The sequence below is a fragment of the Schistocerca nitens genome, chromosome 9 (genome assembly GCF_023898315.1).
Source record: "Schistocerca nitens isolate TAMUIC-IGC-003100 chromosome 9, iqSchNite1.1, whole genome shotgun sequence".
NCBI lineage: Eukaryota > Metazoa > Arthropoda > Insecta > Orthoptera > Acrididae > Schistocerca > Schistocerca nitens.
The window spans coordinates 387,725,593-387,747,002 of NC_064622.1; the positions used below are offsets into that span (position 1 = coordinate 387,725,593).

At 40.3% G+C, this 21,410-nt stretch overlaps 1 protein-coding gene across 1 annotated transcript in view; it reads right to left on the reverse strand.

Moving 5' to 3' along the window:
- LOC126203689 (fatty acid synthase-like) overlaps positions 1 to 21,410 on the reverse strand; it is a 469,334-nt gene that overhangs the window by 345,467 nt on the left and 102,457 nt on the right. The window contains exons 9-11 of the mRNA XM_049938059.1: positions 11,442 to 11,579; positions 4,545 to 4,772; positions 476 to 623 (exon numbers count right to left, since the gene is read on the reverse strand). Coding sequence (XP_049794016.1) covers positions 476 to 623; positions 4,545 to 4,772; positions 11,442 to 11,579 — 514 coding nt within the window. The remainder of the gene's footprint in view (positions 1 to 475; positions 624 to 4,544; positions 4,773 to 11,441; positions 11,580 to 21,410) is intronic.

Here is a 21,410-nt window from a genome sequence, read left to right on the forward strand (position 1 = left end):
GTACACTGATACATATACATTTGTTGACTTGGTGTCAATATTTCTGAAACTTCAAAAACTGCTTCTACACATACAAAACTTACATTTATCACAACATATTTTAAATTATTTGTTTCTTTGATAAAGATTGAAATGCCACGTATCTGACCAGCAACAGTCTTTGCTGTCTTTTAGAGCAGGAATATGTACCCCTATTAATGAATATGCGGCTTTTCTGGGAGCCATTGAATCTGAATCCAGTGGTCACTTCATGATTTTCAACAGATGGAAAATAATTAACTCTCAGTTTCTGACTGCAGTGTTCTTCAAAGAACATTTAATACAGTACATCAGATGGCTATGTATCACATAAATAAACAGCAAATTTAGGACTAATAACTGAGAAAACTATATGAAGAGCTGTATTAGTATTAGAACAAAAATATTTTTAATAATACTGCAGAAAAACCCTGTAAATGTACCAACTTCTTCTTACCATGGCGCTCTTCAATATCCAACTCATAGGCAGCACGTACAGCTTCTTCAATTGTGTAGCCTCCTTCAGCATAAGTCTTTGCAGGGCATGAACCAATGAACACATCTATCTTCACACCAATGGTTTTCAAAAGATTGAGCAGGGCAATCTAACAAAGTTTGTAATATTAGTATCTTCATTCAAACGGACAATATATGACAAAAAGGATAATCATAACCTTCTTAAAGTGTGTTGCATGTTTTCTTATAGTTATGAATATAATAGAGAAAAACATTCCACATGGGAAAAATATATCTAAAAACAAAGATGATGTGACTTACCAAATGAAAGTGCTGGCAGGTCGATAGACACACAACCAAACACAAACATACACACAAAATTTTAGCTTTCGCAACCAATGGTTGCTTCATCAGGAAAGAGGGAAGGAGAGGGAAAGACGAAAGGATGTGGGTTTTAAGGGAGAGGGTAAGGAGTCACTCCAATCCTGCGAGCGGAAAGACTTACCTTAGGGGGAAAAAAGGACAGGTATACACTCGCACACACACACATATCCATCCCCACATACACAGACACAAGCAGACATTTGTAAAGGCAAAGAGTTTGGGCAGAGATGTCAGTCGAGGCAGAAGTACAGAGGCAAAGATGTTGTTGAAAGACAGGTGAGGTATGAGCGGCGGCAAATTGAAATTAGCGGAGATTGAGGCCTGGCGGATAACGAGAAGAGAGAATATACTGAAGGGCAAGTTCCCATCTCCAGAGTTCTGACAGGTTGGTGTTAGTGGGAAGTATCCAAATAACCCAGACGGTGTAACACTGTGCCAAGATGTGCTGGAAGTGCATCAGGGCGTGTTTAGCCACAGGGTGATCCTCATTACCAACAAACACTGTCTGTCTGTGTCCATTCATGCGAATGGACAGATTGTTGCGAAGTTTGGTGGCGAAGTTTGGTTGCGAAAGCTTGAATTTTGTGTGTATGTTTGTGTTTGTTTGTGTGTCTATCGACCTGCCAGCAATTTCGTATGGTAAGTCACATCATCTTTGTTTTTAGATATTTTTTCTTATAGTTACAGCAACAAACTGTCCATTCGCATGAATGGACACAGGCAGACAGTGTTTGTTGGTAATGAGGATCACCCTGTGGCTAAACATTCCTTGGTGCACGGCCAGCACATCTTGGCACAGTGTTACACCGTCCGGGTTATCTGGATACTTCCCACTAACACCAACCTGTCAGAACTCTGGAGATGGGAACTTGCCCTTCAGTATATTCTCTCTTCTCGTTATCCGCCAGGCCTCAATCTCCGCTAATTTCAATTTGCCGCCGCTCATACCTCACCTGTCTTTCAACAACATCTTTGCCTCTGTACTTCTGCCTCGACTGACATCTCTGCCCAAACTCTTTGCCTTTACAAATGTCTGCTTGTGTCTGTGTATGTGGGGATGGATATGTGTGTGTGTGCGAGTGTATACCTGTCCTTTTTTCCCCCTAAGGTAAGTCTTTCCGCTCGCAGGATTGGAATGACTCCTTACCCTCTCCCTTAAAACCCACATCCTTTCGTCTTTCCCTCTCCTTCCCTCTTTCCTGATGAAGCAACCGTTGGTTGCGAAAGCTTGAATTTTGTGTGTATGTTTGTGTTTGTTTGTGTGTCTATCGACCTGCCAGCACTTTCGTTTGGTAAGTCACATCATCTTTGTTTTTAGATATATTTTCTTATAGTTACTTATATGAATAAAAAATATTTGTTTTGTTTTATAGAATGAAATAAAACATGAGGCAGAAGCATTTGTATCACAAATATTTTTATAATTGTAAGCCAAGGTACCACTTACTTAGTGTGCTATAGCAAAAACATGACATGATAAAATAAAATTCACAATTAACATTACAGAGACTGAGAGAAGTTTTATGGATTTTTAAGCAGAACTTTGTCTCTGAAACAGTATGGTGTTAAGCAAAGAGAAATTAAAAAGTTAGATAAGAATCAAACATGTTAAATATGAAAACAATTACTTTACAGTTACTCCAAACCAGTGCTGAATGAACCATGAAACATCATCGTCCGTCTGCTATGTATCAACTACATCTAAATGTACTAATTACATTAATAGTGATTCATAAAGTGTGACAGTTACTTTTTTAGTGTACCAATTGTGGTGTAATATCCTTTAGTGCCATAAAATAATCATTTAGTCTGTTGAAGATTTTCAGTCAAATAGGCTGTGGAATCTGAACATATAATATAATTTTAACTAATGAATAGGAAGCAAATAATTATCTTTATTTCTTGTAGTATATGAATTATCAAGAAAATAACATTCAAGAGTAATTTTTTGTTGTATAAAAAGGTAATTGTACCATATATGTCAAGAAAATATCTTTCAAGAGTAATTTTTAGTTGTATAAAAAGGTAATTGTCTCATACACGTATAGGGGAGGGTAAGCACCAGTGTTAAAAGTTTTCGGCTATGCGTAATGGACAATATGTTTCCCTTGGATAACCAGCACAACTGTTTCTGAAGACTTTTTATGGACATTCAGGATACATGATGTATTATTAAAGTTGTCCCCAAAACATAATCCCACACCTTTTTACTGGTTTGGTTTGAAATATCTGTGGTATGCAATTTTACATGTATTCATGTAAGTGGCACTGCACAATGTTTGCTGTACAACTGGAAAGTTGCATAGTTTATTTGAAAGTTGCACAATGTATATATTTCATTCTAAAGTATTATCTAAATTTTCTTAGTGTTGTAACATCTAATTCTGTTATTTCCTTCTCTTTACAGATGATTTTAATTTCCTGGCATTTTTGACTGTTGGACCTTGAATTGTACACTACGTGTTTTTGAGTTCATTTCACTGGAACCATGTTTTTAAGTGAATTATTGATGGAGCAAGGATTTTTTCTGCTTCATCATTTTCAATGAAAACAAATGTATCATCTGGAAGCTTTGGTGGGTAAATCAACAACACAAAACAGACAGTGAATAGGGCTATGAAGAGATCCTTGAGGGGCACTGTCAGCTTTTAGTTTATGCATTAGCAAGGTGTGGTTTACTATGATGAAGGAGTTTGTGATGTCACAGTAGATCGCCTCCAATTTATGATGCTGTCTGATGAGGCGCTAATCTTGTTAACAAAGTTATTAGAGTATTTTCTCTTTGCTTAAAACCAAATTGGTTGTTCAAAATAATATAATGTTTTATGATTTTTTTTAATTAGATAGTAACTACTCTCTGAAATATTTTTGACAAGATCCTTTCCTGATGAGTGTATTTATTTCAGCATATTTGGATACTTCTTGGAAGTAATCTTATTCAAAAGATTAATTATTATTGCAGCTAGGTTTTTATGTACCAATTTCATTATCTTCATTGGTACCCATCCTCACACACTAAATTTCAGATTTGATGTTAGACTTCACTTCCTTTGATTTATTTCTATGACTTGTTTTGCTAACTTTATAAAATTCTTAAACATAATTTTATAATGTGTATGATATTGAATAAATATAATCTCTTTATTATAATTTAAGTCTTTGCATAGTTTCCTTTTCCTAACAGTAGAGATTCTTATGCTTTCAGTGCTTCATTTTAATTTACTTTTTACAATGATGCAGCAGGTTTTAGGCAGAAAGATTTCATGAAATGCATCTACAAAATTGCTATGGAACTTATCAAAATTGGCACTATCGACATATTCTTGTCACTGTTTTATTCTGTCTCCTTTAATATGTAATGAAACACAATCAAATTTTCTCAATTACAGTTCCTTTCACATAACTCTTTTAATTATGATATCTCTATTTGTTTGCCTCTATGTCTCTTCCAAGTGCATTCATGTTATTATAAGTATAGCATTGCTGCTAATTGTTTGTAGTGAATGAGACACAACAGATTTGTATATAACTGAGACATATGGGAGAATTTAATGCTGTTTAACATAGTGATAGTGTGTGCACAGCAGACATGTAATTTAGTATCAATGTCTGGCAATAATCTGATCTGTTTTGAAAATCATATTTGTTAATGTTGTAAGGAACATAACAAAATTGCAATGAAATACCTGCACAGAGGTAGTGATGCTGTTCCGAAGAGCCCACTCATCTCCATCAGTTGAAAATATAGCAAATAACAAGTCAACTCCTTCAAGAATTAATGCTTGAAAGCATTCATTCATTGTAGCAGAAAATATATCGAATTGCATTAGAGAGCCAACTGTGGCTGGGTGGCACTTGTTTTCTCCCAGTGACAGAAGTACATGTACTGAAAATTTCTTCTCCAGAGGGCTCAGCTGTAACATCAGAAAGTTAGATATAATTTACTCGTGTATAAGATGAAGAGGAAGCAGCTAACCAAACACAATTCGCATTTCATTTATTATTTCTATTGAAAATTACAATGTGCAATATGACAAGCACTTTACAGTCTTGCACAGGTACCTCTCCTTCACTGTGGCCACAAGGGTGTGTGTGTTTGTGTGTGTGTGTGTGTGTGTGTGTGTGTGTGTGTGTGTGTGAAAGAAAGAAAGAAAGAGAGAGAGAGAGCACCAATAGAAAAGGAGCAAAAGTTTGAAAGCTCATACGGTGTTCCAATTTATTAAATCTACCTGTGGACCACTATGATTTGTTTGCAAATGAATAGTTACCTGTCCTCCTCATTTTTTGGTTGTAGAATGTTCCTACTGCTTCAGTACTGATAGTCACTGGAGAATACAAGAAATGCAGTGAAATTTTCTTTCTCTTGTAATGGAATATTAATCAGGAACATTTACTACATGAAGATACACCTAGGTAAGCAAACTTGGGCAGCACATAATAACAAACAATATCTTATAAGGACACCATGTAACACTTGTTGAACTTACAAAGGAATGTTTCATAACATCGTTTCACTTTTACATTGTTTCAAAAGAAAAATTCACTTGAGAAAATTATAAAATTATGGAACAGAATTGCTAGTCAGTGATTACATTCCTTCAGATGATGAAATCTAAAATTTTTAGTATTGTCAATGCATATGTACAAATGTATATGAATCGGTCCTAGGTTTTGGAACTTGAGGAAGGTGAAAGATGAAGGGGAGGCCACTCAGACTGACAGAGACTGAACTGTTGTTAATTACTGAATCTTTTATCATTTGCATAGCTTTTTAACAGATGTACAGCACCATAGACTTCACCAATTTAAGAGTGTTAAATGAATTTTTGCATGATTCTGTTTTTTCGTCCCTTTTGTGCATATCCAAAATATCTTTCTGTAAAGTAGCACTGTATTTTGTACACATTATGCTGTGCCAGCTTTAAAATCATTTGTATAGTACAAACAGTCCGTATTGTACAAAGTATCTGAACTGTCTGATTGTGTAACATCCTTTATTATGAACAACATTGTGGATACAGTGTTAATCTGTCTGCCTACCTTTAAGTTCACCATCCACAATAATTTCAGTGGTCAATTAACTAAATCTAAAGGAGTGCAATTTCTTTTATACTTCTGAGTTTGGATCTCATCACCCTTTTGATGGAAACCTTGTACAGTGTCTTTTTATAATTAATGTGAAGTTCACTTTTGATGAACTGTTTTTCTAAAGCATAACAAAATTTGTTTTCAAAATCAGCATTGTCATATGGAGAATATATAATATCTTTCTTTATTTTTCATTGTGTTATAAATATGCAAGTTTAAGTACAAATTTTTAAAAGATTCTGTGCTTCATATCTCTGATTAGTTTCATTTTATTTGTTGATTTTGACCCATATTTCTCTTATAATATGTTGATAGTTCTTCTGATGTTCTTGATGTGTTTCAGTATTTCTTTATTTTATTTATTTTTCTTTTTATTTAATAATATAAGTAGCCTAAGTTCCTAGTATTCTCCTGGCAGCAGAAGTCTCTGCTCACCTCCATAGCTAACTGGTTAAGTTGTCTGGCTGCTATGTAGAGATCCTGGGATCTCTATCCTAGGATGATTTTCAGATGTTTCTAAAAAAATAATTTCAACTTCACATTCAGAGCTAGTACATATCAATTGAAATAAAAAGAAGTAATTTCTTTTTATGGATTTTAGCTTGAAATATAACTCATTGTGTACAAAATCATACGGAATTTTTTTAGAAAAACAGCTGAGAAAATATTGACCTGTTCGAAATTCCAAAATTAGCTATGGTATTGACACTTCTGTTTAGGAAAAGTAATGCTAGAGGAGGCTGTCTCTTAACAACTTGCACATACACACACAAACACAACTCTCACACACATGACCGCAATCTCATCTGTGTGTGAGTTGGTTTTGCATGAGTGTCTATTTTTGATGCCTTGTTGGCTGCAAGTTAACTTTCTGACAGTATTTTTGATGTGGTTTCTGTGACACAGCATCTCAGCTATATGGTGAATAGCAACTCTTTTTCATTATATTGTCACATACAAACCATGAGGATAATATTAGAATAATTACTGCACACACAGAGACATTCAAACAATCATTCCTCCTGTGCTCCATTTGCGAACGGAATGGGAAGAAATCCAAACAACTAGTAAGGGGACATACCCTCTGCCGCACACCTCATGGTGGTTCACAGAGTACAGATTTAATTGTAAATGTAGATGCACATGTAAGTCTACTGAACAAAATTACATTAATATTTGCATCATTTGCAGACTAGTAATAATAGCTATTACAGATTGCATGTATTTAGGTCGCAGTTTACAAGTACGTGTGCTTATTTCCCCCAGACAGCTGGTCAGTCAGGACATGAGGATGCAAAATGGTAACTCTAAACTGACAGCATTGTACACTTAGTGGTGCAACACTGTTAGCAAAAATCTCACAAACTTCTTGAGTGATTTACTTCAAATTTTTACCTGCTTATTTAATAAACATTTGGACAGACGTTGACTGTATAAAGACAATCTGTTGCAGATTGTATACAAATTTGGTTCCTTTCAGAGTATGCTGGTGCAATAGCACCATACTTAACAATCATACACAACTGCTCACTCAATGACAGATCTACACCAAAGACTGGAAAGGTGCACACCTCACACCAATATTCAAGAAAGGCAATGGGTGTAATCCACTAAATTTCAGCCCATATGATTAACTTCTATATCCAGTATGATTTTGTAACATATATTGCATTTGAACATTATGAATTATCTCAAAGAGAATGGTCTATTGACACATACTCAACACAGATTTAGAAAACATTGTTCTTGTGAAACACAACTAGTTCTTTACTGACACAAAGTGTCAAGTGGCATTGACAAGGGATTTCAAACTGATTCTGTACTTATAGATTTCCAGAAGGCATTTGAGACCATACCTCACGACAGCTTGTAATAAAATTGATTGTCTATGAAATATAATCTAAGTTATGCAACTGGATTCATGATTTCCTGTCAGAGAGATCACAGTTTGTAGTAATTGACAGAAAGTCATAGAGTAAAACAGAAGTGGTTTCTGGCATTCCCCAAGGTAGTGTTATTGGCCCTCTGCTGTTCCTTATTTATATAAATGATTTAGCAGACAATCTGAGTAGCTGTCTTAGGCTGTTTGTTGATGATGCTGTCATTTACCATCTAGTACAGTCATCAGAAGATCAAAACAAATTGCAAAATGATTTAGAAAAGATATCTGTATGGTGCAAAAATTGGCAATTTACCCTCAATAGTGAGAAGTGTGAGGGCATCCACATGAGTACTAAAAAGAATCTGTTAAACTTCAGTTACACGATAAATCAGTCAAATCTAAAGTCTGTAAATTCAACTAAGTACCTAGGAATTACAACTGTAAATGACTTAAACTGGGAAGAACACATAGAAAATGTTGTGGGGAAGGCAAACCAAACACTGTGTTTTATTGGCACAATGCTTAGAAGGTGCAAAAGATCTGCTAAGGAGACTGCCTACACTAGGCTTGTCCATCTTTTTTTTGGACTACTGCTGCATGGTGAGGAATCCTTACCACATAGGATTAACAGGGTACACTGAGAAAGTTTAAAGGAGAACAGCACATTTTGTATTATCAATAAATATGGAATAGATTGTCATGGACATAATACAGGACTTGGAGGGGACATAATTAAGACAAAGGCATTTCTCGATGTGGCAGTATCTTCTCACAAAATTTCAATCACCAACCTTCTCCGCTGAATGTGAAAATACTTTGTTGATGCTGACCTACATAGGGAGATATGATCATCATAATAAAATAAGAGAAATCAGAGCTTTCATGGAAAGATACAGGTGTTCATTTTTTTCTGCACACTGTTAGGGAGTGGAGTAATAAAGAATTATTGAGAAGGTGGTTCGCTGAATCCTCTGCCAAGCGCTTAAGTGTGATTTGCAGAGTATCCATGTAGACATAGAGGTCGATGTAAATGTGGTTTTAACTATAATAGCATGGCATTTAAACCATTAAACAAATGGTTTCTCTCAAACATATTCTTCCTCTTTATATATAATTTTAAACAAAAAATTGCTTACACAACAATGTGCTGTTTTGTTTTCTTCTTCGCAAACTGGTTGTAACAGAAAATAAGAAAGTAGCTTCTGTGGCTTTGGATTAGGATACTACTATGGAATTTGAATAATCCAACACATTGTAATGCTACACAGATTAAAATTGTGCAAAATACTGTCACTGAAACTACTCCTCTCACAGATTCAACAGCTGGAGAGGTCTGTCTCATAACCCGTATACGAATGATGTTCTACATTTTCCCACTCTGTTTAAGTGACTTCAAATACCAATTAAGGTTTTGTTTCCAGAAACAAATAAGGCTCAAAGTCAGAGAGAAGCTGGAAGAGGAGATGGACAGAGAGAGGGCACAGAAGAAAGTAGGACGGATATCTGATTCCATACATATTTAGCAACTGCAAAGCACTACCAGGTTCTCTAGGATTTGATAAAGGCTGTTAAAATATAATCATCATTAAAAACCACATAAGCAAAATTTCTAATGTTGTTCAAATTTCTGTCACAGTTGCATGTAATTTATACTGGTGACTACTTCCAAATGCAGCTGTCATTTTGATACCAGGCCTACACTGAAAGTACTTATCAAAGCAAAATTCCACTGACATACTTGGGTAACGTCCACAAAGCACATAGCCATACAATAGATAGGGAGTGATTTTATTACATGTGTGATACATTCACATCTGTTGAACGAATCATGATGTAGTAAGATCATTCCATATCTATCGTATGACTATGCTTGTGTGGCCATTATCCAAGTATGTTAGTGGAATTTTGCTTTGACATGTAATTTTAGTGCAGGTCCAATTGGAAAATAAACAGCTATGTTCAAAGCTAGTCACTAGTATAAGTTACGAGGGTCACTCCAAAAGAAATGCACACTATTTTTGTAAAAATAGAGTTTTCATTCTGCATGTGTGAAGGTTTTACAGTGTATAGATACATCCTTCCTGCTTGTTTTCAAACTTAGTTCAACCTGTTCCAGTGAGTGGCGCCATCACAGCATATCTTCAAGGTGGCTGCTACAGTTGACATTCATCAGAAGCAATGTGCTGTCATAGAATTCCTGTGCTGTGAAAATGAGACAGTGGGAAACAAATGGTTCAAATGGCTCTGAGCACTATGGGACTTAACATCTGAGGTCATCAGTCCCCTAGAACTTAGAACTACTTAAACCTAACTAACCTAAGGACATCACACACAGTGGGAAACATCCACAAGAGGTTGAAAAAAGTGTATGGAGATGCTGCTGTCGATCGCAGTACAGTTTGTCGGTGGGCAAGCAGGTTACGTGATGAAAGTGGGCACGGCAATATTGAGGATTGTCCTCGCAGCAGCAGGCCTCGTACTGCACACACTCCACACAATATGCAGAGAGTTAACAAATTGGTGACTGCTGACAGAAGCATCACAGTGAACGAATTGTCATGCTACGTTGGGTTAGGGGAAGGAAGTGTTTGCAGGATACTGAAAGTGTTGGCGTTAAAAAAGGTGTGTGCCAAGTGGGTTCCCAGGATGTTGACAGTGGTTCACAAAGAAGCAAGAAAAATGGTACGCAGTGAACTTTTGGAACAGTACGAGAATGGTGGAGATGAATTTCTTGGAAGAATTGTGACAGGTGATGAAACATGGCTCCATCTTTTTTCACCAGAGATGAAGAGGTAATCAATGGAGTGGCATCATGCAAATTCACCCAAGAAAAAAATATTCAAAACCACACCTTCTGCTGGAAAAGTTATAGCTATGGTGTTTTTCGATTTCGAAGGATTCTTGCTTGTAGACATCATGCCAAATGGAACCACCATAAATTCTGATGCATACGTGACAACACTGAAGAAACTTCAAGTTTGACTGAGTCGTGTTCGACCACATTGGCAAAAGCAAAATGCTTTGCTGTTGCACGACAATGCATGGCCACATGTCAGTCAAAAAACCATGGAAGCAATCACAAAACTCAGATGGACAACACTGAAACACCCGCCTTACAGTCTGACCTGGCTCCATGTGACTATCATCTCTTTGGGAAACTGAAAGACTCTCTTCATGGAACAAGGTTTGCAGATGATGACTACCTTGTTCATGCTGCCAAACAGTGGCTCAAATAGGTTGGTCCAGAATTTTACCATGCAGGTATACAGGCGCTGGTTCCAAGATGGCATAAGGCAGTTGAGAGGGGTGGAAATTATGTGGAGAAATGAAAATATTGTTCCTAAAGGATGTATCTACACACTGTAAAACCTACAAACATGTAGAATAAAAGATGGATTTTCAAAAAAATAGTGTGCATTTCTCTTGGAGTGACTCTCGTACATGCAACTGTAACAGAAATTTAAATAAAGAATTATCAATTCCAAGTTGCTGGTACTTCAGCAACAAAACATTGGAACTACATAATAATTTCTAATGATACAGTGTACATGAAAAATAAAAATGAATTACACACACACACACACACACACACACACACACAAATTAAACCTACCTCTACTGTCCTACCACAGTTTCCTAAAACTGCAGGTACAATGGTATATCCACGATACAAATGGCCGGGTATGTGTGCAACATGTAACTCATGCAACAGGCTCACAAACTCTGCATCCGCTATTCTCATAGACTCAACCTGTCATTAAACATAAAATAGTAGATTAGCAATTAAAATTATATATATATATATATATATATATATATATATATATATATATATATATATATATATATATATATATATATAAAAGAAAGATGATGAGACTTACCAAACAAAAGCGCTGGCAGGTCGATAGACACACAAACAAACACAAATATACACACAAAATTCAAGCTTTCGCAACAAACGTGGAATGTTTCCCTCTGTTATATATATATATATATATATATATATATATATATATATATATATATATATATATATATATATATTGGACACCTTCATAAGTTGGAAGATTAAAGGGGAAATTGAAATGTGATGATGGGAACATAGGTTTGACGTGGGGCCGCAACTTTTGGAGTGAATGTCATTCATGGCCGCCATCTTGAAATCCACCATAATGTATTCAAGTAATTTTTTTTAATGGGAACGGGAGTGTATGACATCAAATAACACTCACCTGAGCTCTGGAATTGAGTGGTGTAATTTGTTTTTGTCTATCTTGTACAGTTTAGAACTTATTAATGTTCAAAGTTACCTTGATACTGACTCATGTCTCTCTTTGTTCCAGGTGATCTAAAATGGATCTGACACGTGAACAGAAAATCAAAGTCATCCTTATATCAGGCGAACGCAGGTACCGAACAGTAGCAACTGACTACAACAGACGGCACCCAGACAGAGGACCGGTATCGCACAACACGGTGGCTCACGTGATCACCAAATTCTAGGAGATGGGCTCTGTTCACGATAGGGCACATAGTGGGTGACCAAGGACTGACACCAATGAGGAAACTGCAACTGCGGTTGTTGCATCATTTGTGAAAAGTCCTAAATGAAGTACTCGTCATGTGGCCCTAGCATGTGGAATAAGCCAAACCTCCGTTGTCCAGATATTGCACACCAATAAGTGGCATCCTTACAAGCTGCAGATGCAACATCGACTTAATGAGGATGATCCTGATCGCCAGTTGGAGTTCTGCCTGTGGGCTACTGAACAACATGAACTGGATCCTTCATTTGCCAAGGGCATACTGTTCAGCAAAGAGGCATATTTCACTTTGAACGGGAAGGTTAATTGACATAATTGTTGATACTGGAGTGACGCAAATCCGAACCGGGTTGCCCCAATTCGAGAACATAGTCCAGCGAAAGTGATGGTGTAGTGTGGCATATAGTACACCCTCATCATTGGGCCATTTTTCATTTACAACACCTTAACTGTGCCACAGTATCTGATGCTGCTGCAGGACCTTGTGTTCCCTTCCACACTGAATGCTGACAGCATTTTCCCATCTTATTTTCAGCATGATGGAGCCCCTCCACACTATGGCATTGGTGTCCTTGAATGGTTGGAGGAACAACTGCCAGGGAAGTGGATTGGTCACCGTGGTCCCGTGGAGTGGCCACCAAGATCCCCTGACTTAACGCTCCTTCATTTTTATCTATGGGGACATCTTAAGCAGACAGTGTATGCTGAGAGCATCCGTGATTTGAGACACCTGGAGGAACGCATACAACATGCCTGTAACCAAATTGCAGGAGACACTCTCCTCTGTGTGCAGTCAGAGTGGTTGCGGCGACTACAGTTGTGCACTGCATGGGATGGACAACATGTAGAACATGTGTTGTAGCAGTCGGTATGAAGGTAAGAAACTTAATGGCTGGTAAAACTGTGGGCCGGACCAAGACTCGAACTCGGGACCTTTGCCTTTCGTGGGCAAGTGCTCTACCGTCTGAGCTACCCAACCACAACACATGCCCCATCCTCACAGCTTTACTTCTGCCAGTGTCTCGTCTCCTACCTTCCAAACTTCACAGAAGCTCTCCTGTGAAGAAGAGTTCGAGTTCGAGTCTCGGTCCGGCACATAGTTTTAATCTGCCAGGAAGTTTCATATCAGCACACACTCCGCTGCAGAGTGAAAATCTCATTCTGAAAACATCCACCCGGCTATGGCTAAGCCATGTCTCCGCAATATTGCACACCAATAAGTGGCATCCTTACAAGCTGCAGATGCAACATCGACTTAATGAGGATGATCCTGATCGCCAGTTGGAGTTCTGCCTGTGGGCTACTGAACAACATGAACTGGATTCTTCATTTGCCAAGGGCATACTGTTCAGCAAAGAGGCATATTTCACTTTGAACGGGAAGGTTAATTGACATAATTCTTCCAGGAGTACTAGTTCTGCAAGGTTCGCAGAAAAGCTTCTGTGAAGTTTGAAAGGTAGGAGACGAGATAGTGGCAGAAGTAAAGCTGTGAGGACAGGGTGTGAGTCATGCTTGGGTAGCTCAGATGGTAGAGCACTTGCCTGCGAAAGGCAAAGGTCCCGAGTTCGAGTCTCGTTCTGGCACACAGTTTTAATCTGCCAGGAAGTTTCATATCAGCACACACACCGCTGCAGAGAGAAAATCTCCTTCCGGTATGAAGGTAATTTCCCAACTTTGAACATTAACAACCTCTAAATTGTACAAGATAGACAAAAACAAATTACACCACTAAATTCTAGAGCTCAAGCAAGTGTTATTTGATTGGACAAACTCGTCTAATTCAAAAATCAATTCTAAAATGCTCTTTTTCGAGCATCAACATAGTTACATTAACACCACCATGTTAAATGCTACATTTTGGAGCCACCTAGGGGTAGAGAGTTCAGATAAGTAGACATGAAGAAGAAAGATGTAGTATGTTACTAACATTTGTTTTATTTTAAAAAATCTTGAAGACTTTCCGCATAAAAAATTCAAAGACATTTCAGCACAAACCCATAGTAAAATGAGGAGACATCAGGTCATCCAGTCACAGGTTATGAGAGATGCACAAGAGATATAAAAGTAAGGACTAGTACCAGAAAACTGCCTAGAAAACTATGCAACGCAAGGGGGGGGGGGGGAACATGATCATATTAAAAGCCTGTGTTGCATTAAATACATCAATACATGACCGTCTCAATAAAAACTGATCGTTCATAATAAAATCTTTGAGGTAATGCTCAAGCCAATTTACATTAATCCAATGTAGAAATTTTCCACAGTCATCACAATAGAAAATTTCTCTATCAATAGGTAATGAAAAGTCTTTTGGTGGAATATAAATAATTTAAGGAGTAAAGGTAACAACTTACAAAACAGATGAGGTGCTGAGTAGCATTGAGAACATTGCTAATTGTTGGACAAATCCTGCTACACGCACACACACACACACACACACACACAGATATATATGTTACCCCCGGAAACCATCCTTGTAACCATTGATGCCACTTCCTTATACACAAATATTCCGCACGTCCAGGGCCTCGCTGCGATGGAGCACTTCCTTTCACGCCGATCACCTGCCACCCTACCTAAAACCTCTTTCCTCATTACCTTAGCCAGCTTCATCCTGACCCACAACTTCTTCACTTTTGAAGGCCAGACATACCAACAATTAAAGGGAACAGCCATGCGTACCAGGATGGCCCCCTCGTACGCCAACCTATTCATGGGTCGCTTAGAGGAAGCCTTCTTGGTTACCCAGGTCTGCCACCCCAAAGTTTCGTACAGATTTATTGATGACATCTTCATGATCTGGACTCACAGTGAAGAAGAACTCCAGAATTTCCTCTCCAACCTCAACTCCTTTGGTTCCATCAGATTCACGTGGTCCTACTCCAAATCCCATGCCACTTTCCTTGACGTTGACCTCCATCTGTCCAATGGCCAGCTTCACACGTCCGTCCACATCAAACCCACCAACAAGCAACAGTACCTCCATTATGACAGCTGCCACCCATTCCACATCAAACGATCCCTTCCCTAAAGCCTACGTCTTCGTGGCAAACGAATCTGCTCCAGTCTGGAATCCCTGAACTATTACACCAACAACCTGAAAACAGCTTTCGCATCCCGCAACTACCCTCCCGACCTGGTACAGAAGCAAATAACCAGAGCCACTAACTCATCTCCTCAAACCAAGAACCTCCCACAGAAGAACCCCAAAAGTGCCCCACTTGTGACAGGATACTTTCCGGGACTGGATCAGACTCTGAATGTGGCTCTCCAGCAGGGATACAACTTCCTCAAATCCTGCCCTGAAATGAGATCCATCCTTCATGAAATCCTCCCCACTCCATCAAGAGTGTCTTTCCGCCGTCCACCTAACCTTCGTAACCTGTTAGTTCATCCCTATGTAATCCCCAAACCACCTTCCCTACCCTCTGGCTCCTACCCTTGTAACCGCCCCCAGTGTAAAACCTGTCCCATGCACCCTCCCACCACCACCTACTCCAGTAGTGGAACCCGGAAGGTGTACACGATCAAAGGCAGAGCCACGTGTGAAAGCACCCACGTGATTTACCAGCTGACCTGCCTACACTATGAAGCTTTCTATGTGGGAATGACCAGCAACAAACTGTCCATTCGCATGAATGGACACAGGCAGACAGTGTTTGTTGGTAATGAGGATCACCCTGTGGCTAAACATGCCTTGGAGCACGGCCAGCACATCTTGGCACAGTGTTAAACCGTCCGGGTTATCTGGATACTTCCCACTAACACCAACCTGTCAGAACTCCGGAGATGGGAACTTGCCCTTCAGTATATCCTCTCTTCTCATTATCCGCCAGGCCTCAATCTCCGCTAATTTCAATTAGCCGCCGCTCATACCTCACCTGTCTTTCAACAACATCTTTGCTTCTACTTCCGCCTCGACTGACATCTTTGCCCAAATGTCTGCTTGTGTCTGTGTATGTGCGGATGGATATGTGTGTGTGTGCGAGTGTATACCTGTCCTTTTTTCCCCCAAGGTAAGTCTTTCAGCTCCCGGGATTGGAATGACTCCTTACCCTCTACCTTAAAACCCACATCCTTTCATCTTTCCCTCTCCTTCCCTCTTTCCTGACGAAGCAACCGTTGGTTGCGAAAGCTAGAATTTCGTGTGTATGTTTGTGTTTGTTTGTGTGTCTGTCGACCTGCCAGCACTTTCGTTCGGTAATTCACATCATCTTTGAGGGAAACATTCCACGTGGAAAAAAAAAATATCTAAAAAGAAAGAAATTGATGAGACTTACCAAACAAAAGCGCTGGCAGGTCGATAGACACACAAACAAACACAAACATACACACAAAATTCTAGCTTTCGCAACAAACGGTTGCTTCGTCAGGAAAGAGGGAAGGGGAGGGAAAGATGAAAGGAAGTGGGTTTTAAGGGAGAGGGTAAGGAGTCATTCCAATCCCGGGAGCGGAAAGACTTACCTTAGGGGGAAAAAGGACGGGTATACACTCGCACACACACACATATCCATCCGCATATACACAGACACAAGCAGACATTTGTAAAGGCCTTTACAAATGTCTGCTTGTGTCTGTGTATATGCGGATGGATATGTGTGTGTGTGCGAGTGTATACCCGTCCTTTTTCCCCCTAAGGTAAGTCTTTCCGCTCCCGGGATTGGAATGACTCCTTACCCTCTCCCTTAAAACCCACTTCCTTTCATCTTTCCCTCTCCTTCCCTCTTTCCTGACGAAGCAACCGTTTGTTGCGAAAGCTAGAATTTTGTGTGTATGTTTGTGTTTGTTTGTGTGTCTATCGACCTGCCAGCGCTTTTGTTTGGTAAGTCTCATCACTTTCTTTCTTTTTATATATATATATATATATATACACTCCTGGAAATTGAAATAAGAACACCGTGAATTCATTGTCCCAGGAAGGGGAAACTTTATTGACACATTCCTGGGGTCAGATACATCACATGATCACACTGACAGAACCACAGGCACATAGACACAGGCAACAGAGCATGCACAATGTCGGCACTAGTACAGTGTATATCCACCTTTCGCAGCAATGCAGGCTGCTATTCTCCCATGGAGACGATCGTAGAGATGCTGGATGTAGTCCTGTGGAATGGCTTGCCATGCCATTTCCACCTGGCGCCTCAGTTGGACCAGCGTTCGTGCTGGACGTGCAGACCGCGTGAGACGACGCTTCATCCAGTCCCAAACATGCTCAATGGGGGACAGATCCGGAGATCTTGCTGGCCAGGGTAGTTGACTTACACCTTCTAGAGCACGTTGGGTGGCACGGGATACATGCGGACGTGAATTGTCCTGTTGGAACAGCAAGTTCCATTGCCGGTCTAGGAATGGTAGAACGATGGGTTCGATGACGGTTTGGATGTACCGTGCACTATTCAGTGTCCCCTCGACGATCACCAGTGGTGTACGGCCAGTGTAGGAGATCGCTCCCCACACCATGATGCCAGGTGTTGGCCCTGTGTGCCTCGGTCGTATGCAGTCCTGATTGTGGCGCTCATCTGCACGGCGCCAAACATGCATACGACCATAATTGGCACCAAGGCAGAAGCGACTCTCATCGCTGAAGACGACACGTCTCCATTCGTCCCTCCATTCACGCCTGTCGCGACACCACTGGAGGCGGGCTGCACGATGTTGGGGCGTGAGCGGAAGACGGCCTAACGGTGTGCGGGACCATAGCCCAGCTTCATGGAGACTGTTGCGAATGGTCCTCGCCGATACCCCAGGAGCAACAGTGTCCCTAATTTGCTGGGAAGTGGCGGTGCGGTCCCCTACGGCACTGCGTAGGATCCTACGGTCTTGGCGTGCATCCGTGCGTCGCTGCGGTCCTGTCCCAGGTCGATGGGCACGTGTACCTTCCGCCGACCACTGGCGACAACATCGATGTACTGTGGAGACCTCACACCCCACGTGTTGAGCAATTCGGCGGTACGTCCACCCGGCCTCCCGCATGCCCACTATACGCCCTCGCTCAAAGTCCGTCAACTGCACATACGGTTCACGTCCACGCTGTCGCGGCATGCTACCAGTGTTAAAGACTGCGATGGAGTTACGTATGCCACGGCAAACTGGCTGACACTGACGGCGGCGGTGCACAAATGCTGCGCAGCTAGCGCCATTCGACGGCCAACACCGCGGGTCCTGGTGTGTCCGCTGTGCCGTGCGTGTGATCATTGCTTGTACAGCCCTCTCGCAGTGTCCGGAGCAAGTATGGTGGGTCTGACACACCGGTGTCAATGTGTTCTTTTTTCCATTTCCAGGAGTGTGTGTGTGTATATATATATATATATATATATATATATATATAGAGGGAAACATTCTACGTGGGTAAAATATATCTAATGCTTCCCTCTATTATATTCTGCCCAAACCCTTTGTCTTTGAATATGTCTGCTTGTGTCTGTATATGTGTGGATGGATATGTGTGTGTGTGCGAGTGTATACCCGTCCTTTTTTCCCCCTAAGGTAAGTCTTTCCGCTCCCGGAATTGGAATGACTCCTTACCCTCTCCCTTAAAACCCACATCCTTTCGTCTTTCCCGCTCCTTCCCTCTTTCCTGGTGAGGCTACAGTTTGTTGCGAAAGCTTGAATTTTGTGTGTATGTTTGTGTTTGTTTGTGTGTCTATCGACGTGCCAGCGCTTTCGTTTGGTAAGTCACATCATCTTTGTTTTATATATATATATATATATATATATATATATATATATATATATATATATATATATATATATATGACTTACCGAACGAAAGCGCTGGCAGGTCGATAGACACACAAACAAACATAAACACACACACAAAATTCAAGCTTTCGCAACAAACTGTTGCCTCATCAGGAAAGAGGGAAGGAGAGGGAAAGACGAAAGGATGTGGGTTTTAAGGGAGAGGGTAAGGAGTCGTTCCAGTCCCGGGAGCGGAAAGACTTACCTTAGGGGGAAAAAAGGACGGGTATACACTCGCACACACACACACACACACACACATATACAGACACAAGCAGACATCTCACAAGCTGCTTGTGAGATGTCTGCTTGTGTCTGTATATGTGTGTGTGTGTGTGAGTGTATACCCGCCCTTTTTTCCCCCTAAGGTAAGTCTTTCCGCTCCCGGGATTGGAATGACTCCTTACCCTCTCCCTTAAAACCCACATCCTTTCGTCTTTCCCTCTCCTTCCCTCTTTCCTGATGAGGCAACAGTTTGTTGCGAAAGCTTGAATTTTGTGTTTATGTTTGTGTTTGTTTGTATGTCTGTCGACCTGCCAGGACTTTCATTTGGTAATTTACATAATATGTATCACAGCTGCAGATTCAACAGACACCACAGATTCACAAAAGGGGTTGAAATGCTGCAAACACAGCACGGGACAAAGATTATCCATAAGCTGCACAAAACCAAGCTCACATGCTGCAGACCAAAGAAAAGGAGCACTTTCCTAAAGCAACAGATGCAAGAGGTGTGCTATAGTAGTGTTCTGGGAATAAAAATGTGATAGACTTTGTCAAGGAATACATGAAGTTCTTGTAGATTAGATGGACAAAGCAAAGCTGTAATGGCAGCAACATGTTGTTCCGTGGTACACACGCACTGCCGACAAATTTCATGACCCAAATAAACAATGTATGTCTGGAAAAAGTGAAACTTAACAAGATTACATTTGAGGCCTGTGGCCTGTAGAACAGCAAACAAAGAACTGAGGTTTCGTAGGTGATCTGCAATGGGAGCACCTGTCATGATAATATTATGAAGATAGTAAATGCAATGAGGGAAAACTGTTGTAACCTGTTGTAAGAAACATTGAAAGATGACAGGCACACTTGGGATGCCAAACATTGGCCAATGATACTGACAGAGTCCAAAAGGAATACTAACCACAAGTAGTAGTTTTGATGCGTTGTCTGACATAATATGAAGGTAGGCTTGAAAAGAAATAACTTCCAGTCATTCATGTGAGCTACTCCTCCAGGTGAAGCATGGAGTAAGTGTCTGTGACTGCCTGTGCATTAATAGTGACCCTGAAGTCACCACAGAGCTGAAGCTGACCAAACATTTTCTTTACGATCACTATGGCTGTAGCCCATTCACTTGAGGCATGGCAGTAGCAGGGCAACAACTGGCACCTGCACCTAGATCAATGAATCCAACAATCATTCCAATAGGGACAAAAATGTAACTGCTGCTGTCACAGAAGTGACTGGTGTAAAGCAAAAAAAACACCAAATCTGAAACACGTGAAAATTCAGCCCTTCATATTGCCACTTATGTTCTAACACAAGGTAACACATAGCCATAAAATAGATACACTTATGCGTTACACTAAGTGTTATGGAGTGACATCATCAAGAAATCAATTAAAACAGTTTACACGTCTCGAACATAGTTAACAATGGAAGGCCAAAACTCCCATGCATGTCCTCCTAAAGACACTATCCATGTCAGGGGTTGCTGGTGTAGTGCTGCACCTGCCCCTGGCAGCCCACCATGGGTAGCTGCAGGTCTGCTATTTGAATGTCAGTGTGCACTTTGCTTGCTGCAATGGCCTGACTTATGCCTGATGTGGGTAGTAGGCGAATTTTTTAACCATTCTCTGCAAAATTGGACTGTGTGTTTTATGCAAGGAGAGAGAGAAAGGGTGAGACTGCTGCACATACACAGTGGACCTGGTGACAGATGTCAGTGGCCAGGATGACCCTGGCGGCCCACCTTGGGTAATTGCGGGTGAGCTATTTGAAAGTCAGAGTGCACTTTGCTTGCTGTAATGGCTTGACTTATGCCTGCTGCAGGCAGTAGATAAAGTAAACGGCAGGTTACTACACACCTATTGATGATTGAGAGCTTCAACTGTTCAGTGAGTTGTTTTCTCCTTAAATTATTTTTCTATCTATTCATTAGTATCTTCAGATCAATATTATTACAAAAACTTTTAAGCATTCTCTGCAAAATAAGACTGTGTGTTTTATGAAATGAGGGAGAGAAAGGACGAGAAGGGGCACCAACACTCAGTTTAATGGTC